We start from the raw sequence: 18,555 nt of genomic DNA on the forward strand, positions 1-18,555 counted from the left end.
TTTTGTTTGCGGATATGCTTTGCAAGGGAAAACAAAACATCCTACATTTGGCTGAGAACGGTTATCCTGCTTTGAGGTTTAGAGGGACAGTCTTAGATCTGCCGTGATGGTAAAGAATAAACTAAATAAATTCAAACTCACAGCACTCCCGTATAAAGACATTAAAGTGCTACCGTGCCCTTAAAAAGGCCATGTGTTATGAGCTAGCTGAAGGGAATGATAAAAATATACAGGTCTTGAACACAACAGACAGACATAAATGTCAAAGTGAATAAAGAAAAACAAGTAAAGACTAAAATAGGTTATGCTTATAAATAAGGAGACTTTTGCAAACACGGGACAAATAGAAAACAAACCGTGACAGGCACAATTGTTGAAGACGATATTTGATTTGTGTGGCCTTCTTTTGTTTAGCATCATCTGACCCAGGCTGGCTGTTATGTCCCCATATACGAAATTCAATTGCAGGGTTATTTGGGTGTATTTAAATCAGTAGAAGAATGATACCAATTGTCCCTGGGTCTCGCAGAGGGAGTCTGTTGACCTCAGCCAGCAGCTTATAAAGCTCAGATTGCATGAAAAGAGCGTCACTCGCAAACAAAACAAGAGGACACATCTGAGACTTGGTTGCATGCATGAACGGAATGCTGTGCTTTACGGGCAATGTGAACCCTTGCGGCTATTGCTCTAAGGTCATGACTTCCTTAATTCTGGGAAGAATACACTGCTGAGGGAAGAGGTATATCTGCATGCATGAAGAGGAACAGAAGAGCACCATCTGTTCATCAAAACCGCATTTTCTTATCACAGTTGTGCAAAAATGTAACTTATGGATAATTACAATGAAAAAATATGTTTTAATTTTGATGAGAAAGGATAAGGACACAGAGGAACATTATTAGAATCACTTTTACAAAGGCAACTTTTATAAAAATAACCACAGGCAGAATATGCCCGGTTTATGAGCTCGAGTATTTAAAGTGCCAGACAACAAGACTATAGCATGCTTACTGTATTAATCAGAATACATTACAATACTGGTCATTACTATCTTATTGTTCCAAATTCGTATGCTATTCTTTCTTTCATAGTAAGGAAAAGAAACTGACATTTTGTCCAATGAATTTAGAAAGTATGGTGACTTGAGCTTTTTTAAACTTACTAATATTCCAAGCTTTAAAGCTTCATTCCATTTCTTCTGAAGCCATAAAATGACTTCTTGTAAGAAGCAACATTATATTCACTAATCGTCCCTTCCACTGTGACCTGTTCAGTGAGATGAGCGCAAGAACAAAATCAATTCTATTCATTAAATCATTCTGACTGATTCAGGCACTGATTATTTTAGATTCGATTCATTTTTTTTTTTCACACTCCAGTCCAGTAGGTGGCAGATTTGCCATTCATCATAAAAACACCAGAACAACACCACCACACTTCCATTGCTGTTGATAATGGAAAAAGGGAAATTCAGAAGCAGTTATTATTCCAACCCTCCACAGGGCAATCCAGTTCACAGACAAATCTGCACTGAGAATGAGGTTACAACAGTAAAAATGGAGATGACTGTGGGAGCCAATTAATGACAGGAAGCAGAGAAGTCTGGAGATATACAACCACTCTTAAATTAACCATATTAGGACTCAAGTATGTACAGTATCTGTTTCAAGACATAAAGAGATAATTATACGTATAGGGGGAAAAAAGCCAAATTAAGTTTTTTTTTTTTTTTTTTTTTTTTTAAATGGGTTTTAGTTCTTCAGTGAAAGTAAAGTAGTTTAAGTACAAAACCATTTTCCATTTAAAAGTTAGCTTTATTTCCATGGCAACACTTAATTTAACTTGTTTAGCCAGTTTTATCTAGGCTATGTCATACAAGGAGAAAGTCACGTAAACGTCAAACAGAAACATCTGGCAGAGGGGCTTGGAAAGAAGCATCCCAGGAAATTTGATTTTACAATTATATGCAATACAACCTCTGTGTGCAGGCCTCCTGACAGGCAGAACATTGCATCTAAATAGAGATAAAAATGTTGGTTACAACCAGAGTGCCACTTACTGAAGAATACATTTCAACATCTGTAAGTATGACGGATCAAATGCATTTCTATGAAGCAGCTTGTTTAAAAATGTTGCATAATAAGATTCCTCCTAATTAACACTTACAGAACAATGACTTAAACCCCTGCACCATCACCACTATGTGATTTCTACCAATGGGTAGGGGGGGGGGGGGTAACCAGGTTATCAGGGGTGCTTGATACCCAGATAAAGTGTGCTAGAACATTTATTAAATAATTATGAGGAAAGCTTATATTAAAGATATGAGAGGAGTCTCAGAAAGGACTTCACAATAGAACATATAAAACAGTTCTTAGAAGTCATTCGACATGTTATTACTTGCCACATGGAATGCATAACTGTTCAGCATTACATCCTACTACATGGATGTCAGCCAGTACAGAAACAACCTCAGGGGTATCAGAAGTGATCAAAATAACATGCCCAAACCTGTCACTATGTAGCGGTCATACTATGAGAACAATCCCAGAAATATCAGTCTCTATATACTGATTGTCAAAGCAATGAAAGCAAGCAGTGGATAAAGCCTGCTGCAGTGGTTAGGTTGTGCTAATGGTTCCTGAGGTTGCTTCTGTGGTACACTCCTCTTCGATCTGTTGCAATGCATTCAAGTCACTTGGAGATGGAGGAACAGACTAAAAGAAAAATGCATAGTCTTTCGGTTAGTATAGTGTTGTTCTTAATTAAAAGCAATGGTTTTCATACTGAAAGTTGTCCGTTTGTGAAACATTTGAGATTTGATTACTGAAGACTTAATATAATATATAATAATATAATTAGTGCTGTCAATCGATTTTTTTTTTCTGAAAGGTTTTTTTTTTTATGCCTGCATTAACATGATAAGTTTGACAGCACTAAATATAATATGATATATGATATGGCAAGTGTTCAAAGCTGCTGAATTGAATCTGGTTTTCTAATGGCACGTTGGTTCTTGCTTACCTCTGATTCTGCTGTAGCAGGTGTTACAGAAGAGCTGTCTGTGTCGGACTCTGACCTGAGCTCCGGACTCAGACCCTCTTCCAAGGTCAGTCCTGCAGCTGACACACTGCAAGAACAACAAGAAACCGTGAGTCTGTCACACATCAGGATGAGAGGATACAACCCTTTTTCCCCAAAGCCTCCCAAATCAGGCGGAATGATTTAAATCATTAGAAAAACTAATTATTGGGTCAGCGTGGGCAGATCCTCCACCACAGCTCGATTTGAAAAGGTGATTTAAGTAAAGGCTGGTTAGCAGTGATGTTACTTCCTGTGCAGCAGTGAAGACACAAGAAGCTACTGTAAACCAAACACAACCCCTGCGACCAGACACAGGACTCTAAAACGGACAAGCTTCATTAGGAGGAAAGCAAATACTGTATTTTCCGAAAAATAAGTTACACCTGACTAGAAGTCATCCTAGGTCAAAAGTTGACTTCTCTCATTAGATAAATAACTGTAGTATTCTGAAATAATGTAATATTTATGTACATATGTAATGGCACATAACTGCATTGTTCAGATGATTAAAAAAAGAACTAAATATTACGGAAAATACAGTATAGTTTTGTAATTGGAAAAACCCGAGTGATCAGTGACTGTCAGGGTTCTGGTGATGCAATGGTCCAGGTTCTGCCGAGGTTAGCCAGAAGGTGCATTCATTATGCCAAGTTTATTGGCAATGAGGCAATCAGAAAACAGGCTGCACTTCAATTTGAACCAAATTCAATGTAACTTAGAATTAAAGCATAAGTTAAAGGGATAGTTTACACAAAAATGTTAATTCTGTCATTAATTACTCTCCCTCATGTCGTTTCAAACTTGTAAGACCTTGTTCATCTTCGGGACACAAATTAAGATATTTTTGATGAAATCGGGCTTTTTTGACCCTGTATAGAGCGCAATGCAACAGACAAGTTCGAGGCCCAGAAAAATAGTAAGGATATCGTTAAAAAAGTCCATTTGACATCGGAGGTTCAACAGCAATATTATGAAGCACGAGAATATTTTTTTGTGCACAAAGAAACAACTTCCTCTGTTCTGTGTCAGTCTGAGACACGTGTACACAAGAGTACCACGAAGCACACGTGTGTATTCCTGTGCTCGCAAACAAGTGTTCTACGTCAGACAGGGAGGAGAAGAAATTGTTGAATAAAGACATTATTTTTATTTTCTTTGCACACAAAAAGTAGCCTATTCTTGTAGTTTCATAAAATTAAGGTTGGACCGCTGATGTAACAGACTATTTTAATGATGTCCTTACAACCTTTGTGGGTATTGTCAGTTTTGTTGCAGTCTATGGAGGGTCAGAAAGCTCTTGAATTTCATCAAATATATCTTGCGTTCCAAAGATGAACAAATGTGTTACAGGTTTGGAACAACATGAGGCTAATTAATGACAGAATTGTTCATTTTGGGTGAACTATCCCTTTAAAGCACTACTGGAATGATTCGGTTATATTCCCTTACATAATTTTTCCTTAGATTCAAAATTAGGTCTTTAAATTAGGATCTACACCATTTCTAATTTGTTTTGCAAGCTTGTAATCTGACTGCCTACACCAAAAAAGAGAATTTATTGATATTAGGTGATTAATGATCCCTTGCTACCCCAAATGACGAAGGTTAAAAACCCAGGCAAGGTGCAACAGATCCATGGAGTGCCCGCTCCCTCACATTTTCAAGTGACCTCTTGGTCTCACCTTGAAGCAACCAATGTGAAAGCAGAGCTCCAGGGAATCGATGACCATGGCAGCTCCCTTCCCCAGAGGCTGCTCACACCTTGAGCACATCCGCCTGCCACTGACCAGCCTACAGCACCACATGCCAGTGTCAGAGTTCAATGTCAGATAGAAGACAGCATTGCTCTGCCCTTGCATTGATTCGACCACATTTAACATGGGGAGGCTGAACGATTCTGAATAACATACTACGCTGGATGTATACTGTACACAGTAAGCTTCAGAATGCATGAAATACCCAAATTGACAAGACATGCACAACGATGTATACCACAATTCAATATGCTCCATTTGAGTTTTCAGTGTAAAAATAAGCAGTAATAAAAGTTTTTTATATTTCTAACTTGACTGCATATTTAATAACAAAGCCAAAGATATAAATCTTTACACAAAATTAGATGCAGTTAACAAGATGTATTTCCAATATGATATAGCAAGCAGTGCGGTTTTGTGGCATATTACTAGTCACAATACTGAATATTGCATACTCAATTGTGAATATAAATAACTAATATAAATAACTTATATATATATATACATATATATAAATAAACAAGAAAGCTACTCAAATTGGCCTAAATGTATTTCAACTGAAAATGCATTTACAAAGCAATGCTTTGGTTAAAGACAAAAGCACAAATTCATTCTGAAAAAACAAACTTAAAAATGCGTCAGGGCTAATCCACACCTGCCATGTTGTTGAGAGTTTTGACATGACTTAGGGCCCGATGGCTCAGGTGTAGCTGTGATTGGTGGAGTGGGGTAGTTGGAGGCAAACAAGGAGCTCTGCTTCAGAGCAGTAGAGAAGATGGCTGAATCAGGGCCCAGGCTGCTGCGTCCACTCCTGTAAGAGCCAGTGTTCCCCAAAGCAGAATGGGGCCTGTTTGAGAGACTTGAAGAGTAGGACTGCCTAAACCAGGAGGAGCTGGTTGAGTGGAGGTTGTCCAGAGATTCATATCTGGGATGCAGAGAATGAGATATTAAAGACTTTCAGATTGAAAAGGATGTGGTTTCCTTTGTCCAATCAGGACACATTACCATTCAAAAGTTTGGGGTCGGGAAGATTTTGAAATGTTTAAAAAAAGCTTCTTATGCTTACCAAACCTGCATTTATTTGATCAAAAATGCAGTAAAAACCACAATATTGTGAAATATTATACATTTAAAATAGCCACTTTCTATTTGAATGCATTATAAAATTAAATTTATTTCTGTGATAAAAAGCTGAATTTTCTAGTAGCCGTTATTCCATGCGTCACACTAGTCAATGGTAATGTAGAGCTGACAAAGAAAATCTGTGCACAACAATATAAGGAAAATGTTTATTCATCAGGACCTCCTGATTGATGTTCCCACAGTGATGGGCTCTTTGTTGATGCTAGCATTGCGCTGACGGATCCAACTGTTGTCAGTGAGGAGCTGCGTCTTCTTCCTCATCTCTTCCAAGATCTGCAGACGTTCCGTTTCTGCCTGTGACAGCTGTCCCTTCTTTTGACCGCTTCCTGCTGCCAATGAAGAGACAAGGCAGAGAAGACGAGAACTGTGCCTGGTGTTCACTCTTCAGGAATTCAGATAAAAATAACCAAAATATAAAGTAATCAAACCTTTAGCATCTTGTTTGTAAAGGCCTTGAAGTGCAGGGGTAGATTTGGACTTTTTCCTATGCAGAATAAACACATGAATTGAATAATAATAAATAAAAAAGAAAACGGAATGAACAAAAAAAAAAACATTAAAATACAGCGTAAAGTTTAACTGTAAAGGTGTGGTGTGTCATTTTTTGCATCACAAACAACTCCCCGAACTCTTCTGGCAATGGACAGAAATAAATGTTATGAGAGCGATAAGGTAACATGAAATACCACTAAATGGAATTGAAATCTAAACCAGAATTAAGTTTTTCCTTCACATTAAAGTGAGAATGTATTTTAATAATGGGGGGGGGGGATCCACATTTCCCCTTTACAAAACTGGAAAACCTTTAAATACATAAAAAGTGCAGCCAAATGTATATCACATCTTCCTTATGCAATAAAAGCCATTCAAAGAAGCAAATGCAGCCCCAAAAGCAAACTGACCTGTCTGAAACTGTAAGCTTGGCAAACCCATAGGACACCTCAGAGCTGAAGCAGGACAAAGCAGAAGCAGACATACGAACAAAAACCAAAGCAGCAGTAAGATAAACTACAAATGCCACACATCACAGCTTAAATAAAATGTCTGTCTGCATGTTTATGTAGACCAACAATTTCAAGAAAAGTGTTCCCTAATTTCTTGTGGACTTGATAGGTGCTGGTGATATGTTCAGTTAAACAACATGATCTGTTGAATATTATATATTGAGTCTTTTGTCAGCTACAATAATGCAATGTCTTCACTGAAATTATTTACTGAATGTCTTTATTGAAATGAATCAAATCATCTTCGTTTGTGTGCTTGCATTTTAAATGATGCACTTATAATTTTTTTACTGAATGACAGCCCTAATATTTACAGAAATGCTAAATCCTAATGATTTCTTGACATTAACAGCAACAACTTCTCTTCCAACTTGTGTTTGGCATATTTCTTACCACTGACTCTTTGTGGTTGAATCACACTCCACTTCTGTCTTTAGTGACTGCTGTGCTGCTGCTGTTTGCACAGTGGTCTGTCTGTTCTGTGTTGCTTCCACCTTCTCTGCATTCTGATTGGATGCCACTGAAGTGGTAGCAATGGATTGGTTGAAGAAGGGCGATTGAATATAAGTAGCGTTTCCATTTGATGGCACATCAGTGCACTTCTGCTCCTAATATCAGCAGGAGGTACATAATAACATTGTTATTGTTCTTATTTTCCATTCATCATGCTTTAGAGTCTAAAGGCAATGGAACCTCTGTATAAAAATGTAATTTACATGTTTTAGAGTGTAAATGAGGGACATTATAAAATGATGAAGCAACAGGGGTTAATGCTATAACAATCTTCTGACCTCAGTACCACTGTGCTCCTCTCCATAGACCTCCTGCTGAGCTCTCCTCCACTCCTCCTCCAACTTCTCCTGATCACGGCGATACTTCTCCTGAAACCAATGCAGAAAAAAAAGTCCACTAGCAAACATTTATTCTCTTTTTTTTAATTAGCTTATTACATTGAAAAGCTTTACACTTGAGAATGCATGTCAGTAGGTAGCTGGTTGATAGGAAAGTATGCAGTATTTCTATATTGGCATAACTATTTATTAACTACAATAAATGACTATAACTGTACTGAAACTAAAACTAATTTATGTGATTTGGTGTTTGGTGGTACCTGCAGAAGGCGCTCTTGTTCCATCTGCCATTTCTCCTGTCTCCGCCTCTCCTCCTCATGATCCCATGACCAGCGAGAGGACGTGGTACTGATGGAGGGAACCTGCAGCTGATACCCCCCCCAAAAAATAAATGAATAAACAACAGAAATCAGAATAAAAAAAAAAAATCTGAATTTAAGATAAAGACCCGGAATAATGACTAAATTTAAACAACAGATGCGACTTACATCAGAGATGGCAGACTCCGAGCCACCTAGTAAAAGAAGAGGGGACAAAAATAATCAATTTAAACAGCACAATCAAGCACACACATAGCCATCAGTTTTCCATCCCTTTAACCTGTTGGGTCATGCTGCTCTGTAACCACAACCAAAGCCAACACGGTCAAGCACATAAATTCACACTCATATGATGGTATGCAAGCTTTAAACAACACACAAGACAGAGACAAACATGATGAGCGTGCAAAAAAAACTCAGAGGAGTAGTGTACACTACAGAGTAGGGCTGTAGCTATCGAATATTTCAGTAATCGAGTATTCTACCAAAAATTCCATCGATTAATCGAGTAATAGGATAAAATGTGTTTTTGCTTAATTAAAGTGCAATATTATGCAAGAGAAAATAAGACTCCTGGGTCTCTTAAAATGAACAACTAAGTTTACATTTAATTATTACCCATTGTTTCTCTGTCTGTACTTGTAACTGTGAACAATGACAACAAAGTTGACAGAAGAATTAAGTGCATTTAAGTGCCATTCAGTTGGGGTTTTAAATAAAGCATTTTCTGAGAAGCACATTAAACAAAACGCATAAATTAATTTCTCTTTTAATTATTGAAAATTAACTTAACTTTTTGGTAAACAAAGGGGGATTTACTATTAAAAATAAAACATGGAAGAAATGTTGTGTGATTAAACCTTAAAAAAAAAAAAAATTGATTTTTTTTTTTAGTAGTAGGCTATGTACATTCTGCTGAACAATAGTCTTTAACCGGACTTATTTTGACGGGTTGACGTACCTTTACAGTTCTGTGTATGTGATGTGACGCTAGTTTTACTCAAATCAAACGGTCAAATGCTCAATGTAGATGCGGCTCTGGTCCCCCTGTGCATGCAGGGCATCCGCATTCTCAACTATATCGACGATTGGTTGATTTTAGCTCAGTCAGAGCAGGTTGCGGCTCGACATCGAGATATCGTTCTCGCACATATGGGGGAGCTGGGTTTGAGACTGAACGCCAAGAAGAGTGTACTTTTCCAGTTCAGAGAACCACCTATCTAGGCGTAGTTGGGATTTGACCGCGATGCAGGCACGATTGTCCCCTGCTCGTATCGAGTCGATCCTCATCTCAGTCGAGAGAGTCAAAGAATGCCAGTCACTCACTGTCAAACAATTTTAGAGATTGTTGGGTCTGATGGCAGCTGCGTCCAACGTGATACCTCTTGGCCTGCTGTACATAAGACCCCTACAGTGGTGGCTCAAGACCAAGGGATTTTCCCCGAGGGGCAATCCACTTCGAACTATCAAGGTCACAGGAGGTCCCTTGTACAAGCTGGCGCACCAGATCCTTGTGTGGTCCCAGAGCAAACTCCTCTCATTAAGAGCAGTATATATTCCTGGGAAACTAAATATGAGACCAGACATACTGTCGAGGCAGGGGCCGAGGTCCGGGAATGGAAGCTTCACCCCGAGGTGAAGCAGATATGGAACGTTTTTGGCAGAGCTCAAGTAGACATCTTTGCGACTCAAGAGACATCACAATGTCCCCTTCGGTTCTCTCTAGTTCATCCAGCTCCTCCCGGACTGGACGCTATGGTACAAACCTGGCTGAGGCTTCGTCTGTACACCTTTCCCCCTATTGCTCTGCTCCCGGGAGTTCTGGCGAGAGTATGCCGGGAAGGGGTTCGTCTGTTGCTAGTAGCCCCACTCTGGCCGGGCAGAGTATGGTTTGCAGATCTGGTCTCGCTCCTCGGAGATACCGATCAGGACAGACCTACTCTCACAGGCGCAGGGCACAATAATTCACCCTCGCTCGGAGTTGTGGAAGCTATGGGTGTGGCCCCTGAGGAGGCACAACTCATAGCATCCGGTCTCTCAACCGAGGTTGTTGAGACCATCCTCCAAGCTAGAGCTCCCTCAACGAGGAAACCGTATGCCCTGAGGTGGAAACTCTTCACCTCATGGTGCAGAGACCGCCAGCCTGACCCAGCAAACTGCCCAGTTGGTACAGTTCTGGAGTTTCTAAAGGCCAGGCTCTCTGCAGTGTCGACCCACTCCACACTGAAAGTTTACGTGGCGTGAAGGTCTTCATTGCGGCCTACCATGCCTTTCTCGATGGTCAGTCTTTGGGAAGACACCCCTTAGTTACATGTTTCCTCCATGGTGCGCTGAGGCTGAGACCTCCAGTACGATCCCGTATATCCCCTTGGGACTTGGTTGTGGTGTTAGATCGAATGGAGATTTGCAAAGAGCCTCTGATTCAAGATCTCAGACGGACTTCTGACTCTTAAAACCGCCTTTTTGTTGGCCATTACCTCTCTGAGGAGAGTAGGAGATTTACAGGCCCTCTCAGTGGCCCCTACCTATCTTGATTTTGCCCCTGGCATGACCAAAGTGTTCATATACCCTCGAGCGGGATATGTTCCTAAGGTGCCCTCTATCACACCACAACCTGTAGTGCTGCAGGCCTTATGTCCTCCTCCCTTTCGGGAGCCCGACCAAGAAAAGCTAAATTGTATGTGTCCAGTTCGAGCGCTGGACGCATATGTCCACAGAGCTGCCCTGTGGAGATAAACGGACCAATTGCTTGTATGCTACGGTCCCCCCAAGAGGGGTTTTCCTGCTTCTAAGCAGACTATTAGTCGTTGGATAGTTGAGACTATCAACGCCACCTATGAGTCCTCTGGTCGTCCCTCGCTGTCGGGACCCAAGGCTCACTCTACACGGGGTATGGCAGCCTCCAAGGCCTTTCTAGCAGCTGTGTCCATGCTGAACATCTGCAATGCTGCGGGGTGGTCCACACCTTCTACTTTTGCAAGATTCTATGGCTTATGAAGTGACTGTCAGAGCAGTTCTGGAGATGTTGTTCATGTGTTCACATCTTATTTAGTGAGACAGCAGACGCTGAAATCACCGCGAGCGTCACGCGCGCTTCAGTGTGTTAAAGGAAGACGCGCTTCTGCTCCATTCATTAACAGAGACACGCAGAACATGCAGGATTCATATATAAATAGACTGTTCCGGCTTAATATTTACAGATATTAGTTCATATCATATCGTGATTTGATGTAAGTGCAATGACCTATTTTTGATTAATTCATTCAAAATTTGTCAAATTCCGTGCCATTCCGCGTTAAACTGTAAATTCCGTTTTTATGACTGGATTCCGCGATTCCCTCTGCGTTTTCTGCATCGCGGAATTCATAGGGCCCTAGTTGTGGTATGCCAGCTCTATCTTGCAATGGACACACTCCACGACGTTCTCTTTACGTTTGCCCACGCCCTCAAATCAAAACACTGCCGACTCCTTGCAGTATGTGATTTCGGACGCAGCGCTTGTGTATCCTTTCGCTTTGTGGGTGACGTAAACGCATTGAACATTGAAAAAAATCATTGTGAAAGAACCAGACGTGAGATTTTAAATAAATTAAAAGAGGCTTCGAGGCAGAGGAATTTGCCTCGATCATTTTTTGTAATCGAGTTACTCGAGGAATCGTTTCAGCCCTAATACAGAGGAATCAAACCACGGAATGGCACTAAATTATAAGACACTAGCGAACTCAAAATTGTCAACTCTGCAAAGATATACTGTATAGCAGGAATCACAACAGATACAGAAAAAAAGACAGAAAGAGAAAGAGTAACAAACAGCAGTCCTCACATACAGCCAATTACAGCGTATCACAGCACACATCTTTATTTACCACGGAGATAGACCCAGGAGCTAACCATGGCACCTGAAGGACAGAGCATTAGCTTTCAGAGCAATAAAATGGAAAGCAACAGAAACCCAGAGCAATTTCAGATCTTTCTGTTCAGTCCAAGAGCTTGACTTTAAAAAAAAGTTTTTAGTACATTCAGTAGTGAGAAAAGAGCATGTCAAATGTTAACTTAAATGGGGGACAGATTTAATGCGTGTACTAAATGCTTTAGTTAGTCAGGTCCTTAGAACAGAGAATAAGCAAACCCGTCTGTTTTGGAATGAATTCAGATATTAATATTCAACAGAACAGACTGCACCAATACACTCAATTAAGAGTGTGCTTAATACAAAATCAGTCACAGTATAATTAAATGAATTAGCTGCAACGATCGATTAGCCGCTACAGCTTGATTGAATGCCGTTACCTTTTGTCATGAAAAATTCTAACTTTCTTCTTTGATTTTTCAAAACTATGTTCTCATAGTCTACAACACAGATGGGGAGAGAACAGTGGAAAGAGATATATTTGAGTGGTTTTTTTTAAATAACGTGAAAATTCTTCAGTTTAACCCTGAACAAGGACAAAGTTCCGACTGCTGAAGGGGTCTTGAGCACCTACCTTTGTTTCTTAGAGAAACTGGATTGTCCTGGATACGTCCATTTACCATTTTAGATAGAACTCCCTGAAAACATGTAAAATCAAAATTAATTTCTTAATATAGAATGTACACTACCCAAATTGTTTTATATATATATATATATATATATATATAAATAGACTGTTTATTAGCAATAAACATTTTATATATATATATATATATACACACAATAAGTTATTGCAGCTTTAAATAACTGGAATATATTTGAAAATACAATTTATTGCCGATACAAAGCTGAATTTTCAGGAGCCATTACTCCAGTCTTCAGCATGCATTATCCATCAGAAATTATTCTAATATGTAAATTTAATGCTCAAAAAACATGCATTATCATCAATGTTGTAAACAGTTGTTCCGCTTACTATTTTTGCGGAACAGCGATAAATTATTTTTTCCCCAGAAATCTCTCATGAACAAATTTCAAAAGAACAGCATTTAATGGAGATATTAATCTTTTGTAATATTATAAAAAGTCCTTATTGATACTTTTAACCAATTTATTGCATCCTTGCTGAATATAAGCATAAGTTTCCTTCAAACAAGTTATTGATCCTGTTGAGCGATAGTCTAGCCTTAAGCATTCAATGTACAGGTAAACATGAATTACCAACTTGGAGATAAATATTAAAAATGACAACATTTAAACAACAACCACAGCGAAACTGACTGATTTCCCACAGTCCACCACATTCATTATACCCCTGTCCTGACTCACATTAGCAGGCTGTCCGTTGACTTGTGTCTTCACCATGGTCTCCACTGGAGAGGTTGTGCTAATCGAGACATACTGCTCGGGCCGCCCTACAAGTGTTGAATTGGCACTGGTCAAATTGATGGTCTTATGGCTCTTGTACGGTAGGGAAGGTTGGTCACTGCCCCAGTCTGTCCAGTACCCAAAACATACATCAGAAATGCCAAGCCACATGTTAGTGAACTTGCGATTCAGCATTGTGATTTATGAAAGCGGATTTTTAAGTTGGTTAAAATATATTTTTTTCAGGGTACTCTTTCCCCAATTCCCTTTAATGAAACTGAAGCAAATATTATTGATCCAGTGGTAAAAGGGGGGAAAAAATTAAAGACAGTGAACCCACAGACTAATCAGAAATGACAGTGAGACTGACTGACAAACAGACCACCTTCCCACAGTGACAGAAAGCAACAGATCATGTATCTTGACTTTCTGGGCTCATAAAAATCAGAAGCAGAAGGAACCATGCCAAAAATATACCTATATTTTAAGTGCTTCTTAAATCCGATTTTTTTTATATTACTATTTAATTGTGAGTGTGACAATGTTACAAAAAAAAACATTTGTTGTTAACGCAACATTATTTCAAAATAAACATTTTAAATTATGCTGTTTAACCCTCTGGGAGTTGATTAACGCGGATACGCGTTATGAGTCATTTTCTCCTGATAACCCCGAAAAGAACTTAAATTACACTTTCAGTTTTAATCGTACAGATAAGAGCAATACATCAATTGAATCTGTAAAGGTTTTTTTTTTTGTATACAGACATAAAACTTTGTGCACTTATAAAAGATAACAAACAAGGTGTGCTGTCTGCAGCCTTTGTCTGCGCTGATCTTCATTTACAAACACGTCATTAAAATGATCTGTAACTCAGTGAATACTCAACGAAGAGACATGAGAGAGATATCTATAGAAAGCTTGACAGGTTTACTTTTAAACGAAACAAGTGCCGCTGAAAACAAATATTCTGTGATAAAGTAATCCATATTAAAACAACGCGATGTCCATTTTTCAAGTCTCCCTTCATTATCTTCTAATGCGACCACGCCCCCGCGCTGAACGCGCTATTCAGATTCTAATGTTTCACTGAAGCGCGCGGCTTGAATACGCCCATAACAGAAGACAACGCAGCCAGACTGTTCTTCAAGTTTTTTTTTTTATTTTACTGTTTGCTTCGCGATGAGAGGAATAAGACATAATTCACCCCAAAAAGATGTGTTGTGGTTGAGGATTTGAGAAATGGATTTCCTCAGAGAAAAAATAATGAAGCACTTTATTCAGCAGAGATCATAAACATGAGTAAGTCTCTTTTTATTTATATACTTGTACTAGTTTTCACATAACGTGTAAACATTTTACTAGTTAGACTTTTTCCAAAGACTTTTTCCAAACTATAATTCCTGACTAAATGTATAATCAAGTGAAATATTATGAAGTTTCAATAACAATATACACTATACCCTTCAAAAGCTTGATGTAAATAATATAAATGTAACGAATAAAGATAACTGTTCTTTCAATTTATCCCCCTAAAAAACCTGAAAAATATTCTCAGCTCTTTTCAACATAAATAATAATAATAAAAATAATAATAATACTAATAATAATAACAACAACAACAAATATTTTTTGTAAAAAATAAGATTGTTAAAAGGATTTCTGAAGGATTATGTGACTGGAGTAATGATGCAAACAATTTAGTTTGAAAGTCAGCTTTGATTGTTCCTAATAAACTGTTTAACTGCACTCGCCAGTGGATATTAAATTATGTTTTGGGATAATTAAATATATTCTAAATAAACTACAAACATAAAATTATGTAGATTTATTTTGTTCTCACATTCTTTCTTGTAACTCTTCCCTCTCAGTGGCACAGATGACTGAGAGGCTCATTATGCAGCTCATTATGCAGCTCATTTTGCGACCCTTTGTCTTCTCAGGTGTAAATCACAATGATATTCATGATAGTTGACGCCTACTCGCATGTATGACTTTTACCAACAAAAAGTGTCTTAGAAAATTTAAATCAATATATTGTTTTCTGTAAGTGAGTAAACAAGATGATTTTCACATCATTTAGAAAGAAAAATTCTAGGCTACAAGCTCCAGTTCTCAAAAATCCCGGGAACCAATGTTCTGTATGTGTTTTATGGCCTTATTCAAGTGATTTAACATTTTTAGTTTTTCACTAACCACGCATAACATTTTTTTCTCAAAAATACAATCATGTACATACATGCATTTCACATATTATTATAGCCCAGTTTGTGCTGATTACAGTGAGATTAGACTTTACCCATTTAGATATTTATAAGAAACTGAAAAAGCACAAATGTCAGGGCATGACAAAACTTCTCCAGGCCCCAAAAATACCCTTAGACTCCAGAGAGTTAAACAGATGAAAGTTTGCTCACCCTCACACCATCCAAGATGCAGATGCGTTTGTTTATTTCAAGGGAACAGATTTGGAGAAATGTAGCATTACATGTCTTGCTCAGCAATGGATCCTCAGCCTTGAATGGGTGCCATCAGAATGAGAGTCCAAACGGCTAATAAAACCATCACAATAATCCATAAGTAATATAATGAATCCACAACCTGTATGTTTGTATGAAACTAATCCATCATGATTAAATTATTTGCATGTATTAATAGATGTATTAAACGTCAAACCATAGCTTCCATAATATTGCTTTCTCCAGTGGAAAAAGTCATCTTGTCTGAATCAGGAGAGAAATCTGCACAGACCAAGCACTGCATTTACACTGGTGGAAGCATTTTTATGGATAGAGGACTTGTCTTTTAGCAATGGAGGCAACAGTTTGAAGTTAAAAATGCCTTAATGGTCTGTTTTTTTTCACAAAGATACAGCTTTTTGGGTTATTGTTTTTAACAGCTGTTTGGACTCTCATACTGACGGCACCCATTCACTGCAGAGGATCTGTCGGCGAGCAAGTGATGTAATGTGAATTTCTTCAGATCTGTTCTGACTCAACTCAACTACATTTTGATGATCCAAGTGTGAGTAAAGTTAAAGCCAATTGGGTGGAGTATTCCTTTAACGGTGCTACATTAAATCACAGAAAGTTTCCACATCCTCACCATTCTGGCCGTGTCGTCGGATGTCCATCAGTAAAGTGCCCTTTTGATGTGCTGTGTTCATACTGCCCTTAAACTGCTCATAATTCATTTCAGCCACCCTGCATCCACCCAGTGCCACAATCTCATCACCCATCAGCAGACCACACAACTCTGCTGGGCCGCCTGTGTGATGCAGAGCAAGAAGATGAAGCAAGACAAGGCTGTGCCTTCAAGTCAAACTGTGAGAGTACATAATCAGGTTTACTTCAAGATCTGGAAGAACAGGACATTTTAGATTTGTATTGAATACAAATCTTGTTCTCATGGGTTTTCATTCATTGGCATGTGAAACAATCTGGTGATGTGTAAACAGGATGGTCGAAAAGTGTATAGTATATCTGTACAGTGGTGGTCAAAATTATTCGAACACTAGTATATCCACCAGATAAAAAAAATGGTTTTGAGTCAATTATTTGATTTCTATATTTTGCTGTAGTGTGTCAGAAGGAAACCGTTGACATTTCCAAACATACATTTTGCCATTAATTATAAGAATCCAGTGAGATTTTTCTGACAACAGCCATTTGCTCTACACAGAGATCTGATCTCATCATCATCCAGTCTGTCTGGAATGACATTAAGAAACAGAACAAACTGAGACAGACTCAATCCAGAAAAAATGTGGCAATGTCTCCAAGATGCTTCAAGAGACCTAACTACCTGAAAAACTATGCACAAGTGCACAGAGGGCAAAAGCAGCATTAAACGCTAAGGATGGCCACACCAAATCTTGATTTAATTTAGTTATAAATATAAGTTAATTGATAAAGAAAATCTATGACAGTATCCTCATTTTACAGCATATGTGGATTCAGTGATTTTTTTTGTGCACTGTTGCAGAAATCTACCTTAGCCAGATGTTTTGAATGTATTCAATAATAGTACACATACACTGTAGATTGTACCAAATTTAATTACCAAAATTAGTGCTTTTTTATATGTGTGCATTCAAGTTTTCTTAATGTTAAAAAAAAAAAAAAGATTAAAATACATTAACTTAAAACATTTGTCAATGTATTACCTGACTGATAGCACTAAATGGAACTGAAAACAACAGAACAGGTTCATACATCATTGATGAGGCTCTACATGTAGGTTAGTGTGTTTAATGGAATTCTGGGGAAGGAGATCAACCTGAGCCTTCTACACCTCATGCCACACAATACGGCTGATTAAAAGGATCCCAAGTGTCAGAACCAAACGCTCTCAGTCTCTTTCGTACAATGAAACCGCTGATATAACATACAATAGATGGTCTTTACGTTATATTTCCTGCATGCATGGCTGCCCTGACCTGCTTTTTTAAGTGCACCGGTCACAGTTGAATGCTCAAGCTCCTCTCATTCATGAGGATATATCCTAAGCTCAGGGCCAGACTCCCTACAGAACTTCTTCGGTTTAATCAATCAGACTAATGCACAGTAAGAAACACCTTCACTGTTCACTATAAATCATTCATAATCAATCTCACTCCGGAATGCTGAGAATGACACAGTGTGGCGGAACAGAAGCGTACATGGCAATAAAACTGCAAAAACACTCCTTCCTTGCATAAACCAAAATTAAAGAAACAAATATGCGAAAAAATTCATCATGAATTCCCAAAGTAGCAAACTGAGAAAACTTTTAGGCTATTAAGTTTTTTTAAGGAGATCTCATCTCCACAGCTTTATGCTCCACATAAACGCACACCACCCTATTTCCCTAAACAGAGATTCTGTATGGTTGAAACAACCATATTTATAACCATATATTATATTTCAACCTCTATTAATTCTAACTAAACTGTTTGTTTGGAACCGTTTTACATTAGAAGTCTTACCAGGTTGAACAGATTTCACACGAGCACCAGTTGAGTCCCAGTGAGCCTTGAATCCAAAGTCTCTCCCACTGTTTGGCTTCTGATTCAAACAGACTCGCATTTCACTTTGACCCACCTGAGTGAGTGAGTGAGAGTGAGAGAGAGAGAGAGAGAGA

The 18,555-nt window shown here is 38.5% G+C and overlaps 1 protein-coding gene and 1 long non-coding RNA gene across 2 annotated transcripts in view; one reads left to right on the forward strand and one right to left on the reverse strand.

Annotated features, from left to right (window-relative positions):
• Positions 1–1,793: 1,793 nt before the first annotated feature.
• The window catches only part of lmo7b (LIM domain 7b), a 40,036-nt gene continuing 23,274 nt past the window's right edge, over positions 1,794–18,555 (reverse strand). The window contains exons 15-29 of the mRNA XM_059554242.1: positions 18,401–18,515; positions 16,540–16,701; positions 13,396–13,562; positions 12,641–12,704; positions 8,325–8,350; positions 8,097–8,204; positions 7,777–7,866; positions 7,379–7,593; positions 6,884–6,928; positions 6,410–6,465; positions 6,142–6,310; positions 5,494–5,763; positions 4,767–4,875; positions 3,025–3,130; positions 1,794–2,717 (exon numbers count right to left, since the gene is read on the reverse strand). Coding sequence (XP_059410225.1) covers positions 2,695–2,717; positions 3,025–3,130; positions 4,767–4,875; positions 5,494–5,763; positions 6,142–6,310; positions 6,410–6,465; positions 6,884–6,928; positions 7,379–7,593; positions 7,777–7,866; positions 8,097–8,204; positions 8,325–8,350; positions 12,641–12,704; positions 13,396–13,562; positions 16,540–16,701; positions 18,401–18,515 — 1,725 coding nt within the window. The 3' untranslated portion in view covers positions 1,794–2,694. The remainder of the gene's footprint in view (positions 2,718–3,024; positions 3,131–4,766; positions 4,876–5,493; positions 5,764–6,141; positions 6,311–6,409; positions 6,466–6,883; positions 6,929–7,378; positions 7,594–7,776; positions 7,867–8,096; positions 8,205–8,324; positions 8,351–12,640; positions 12,705–13,395; positions 13,563–16,539; positions 16,702–18,400; positions 18,516–18,555) is intronic.
• Positions 8,360–12,164, forward strand: LOC132143746 (uncharacterized). Its single transcript, XR_009434275.1, has 2 exons — positions 8,360–8,585; positions 11,821–12,164. It is a non-coding gene; the product is annotated as an uncharacterized LOC132143746 (long non-coding RNA).

The sequence above is a fragment of the Carassius carassius genome, chromosome 7 (genome assembly GCF_963082965.1).
Source record: "Carassius carassius chromosome 7, fCarCar2.1, whole genome shotgun sequence".
Lineage (NCBI taxonomy): Eukaryota > Metazoa > Chordata > Actinopteri > Cypriniformes > Cyprinidae > Carassius > Carassius carassius.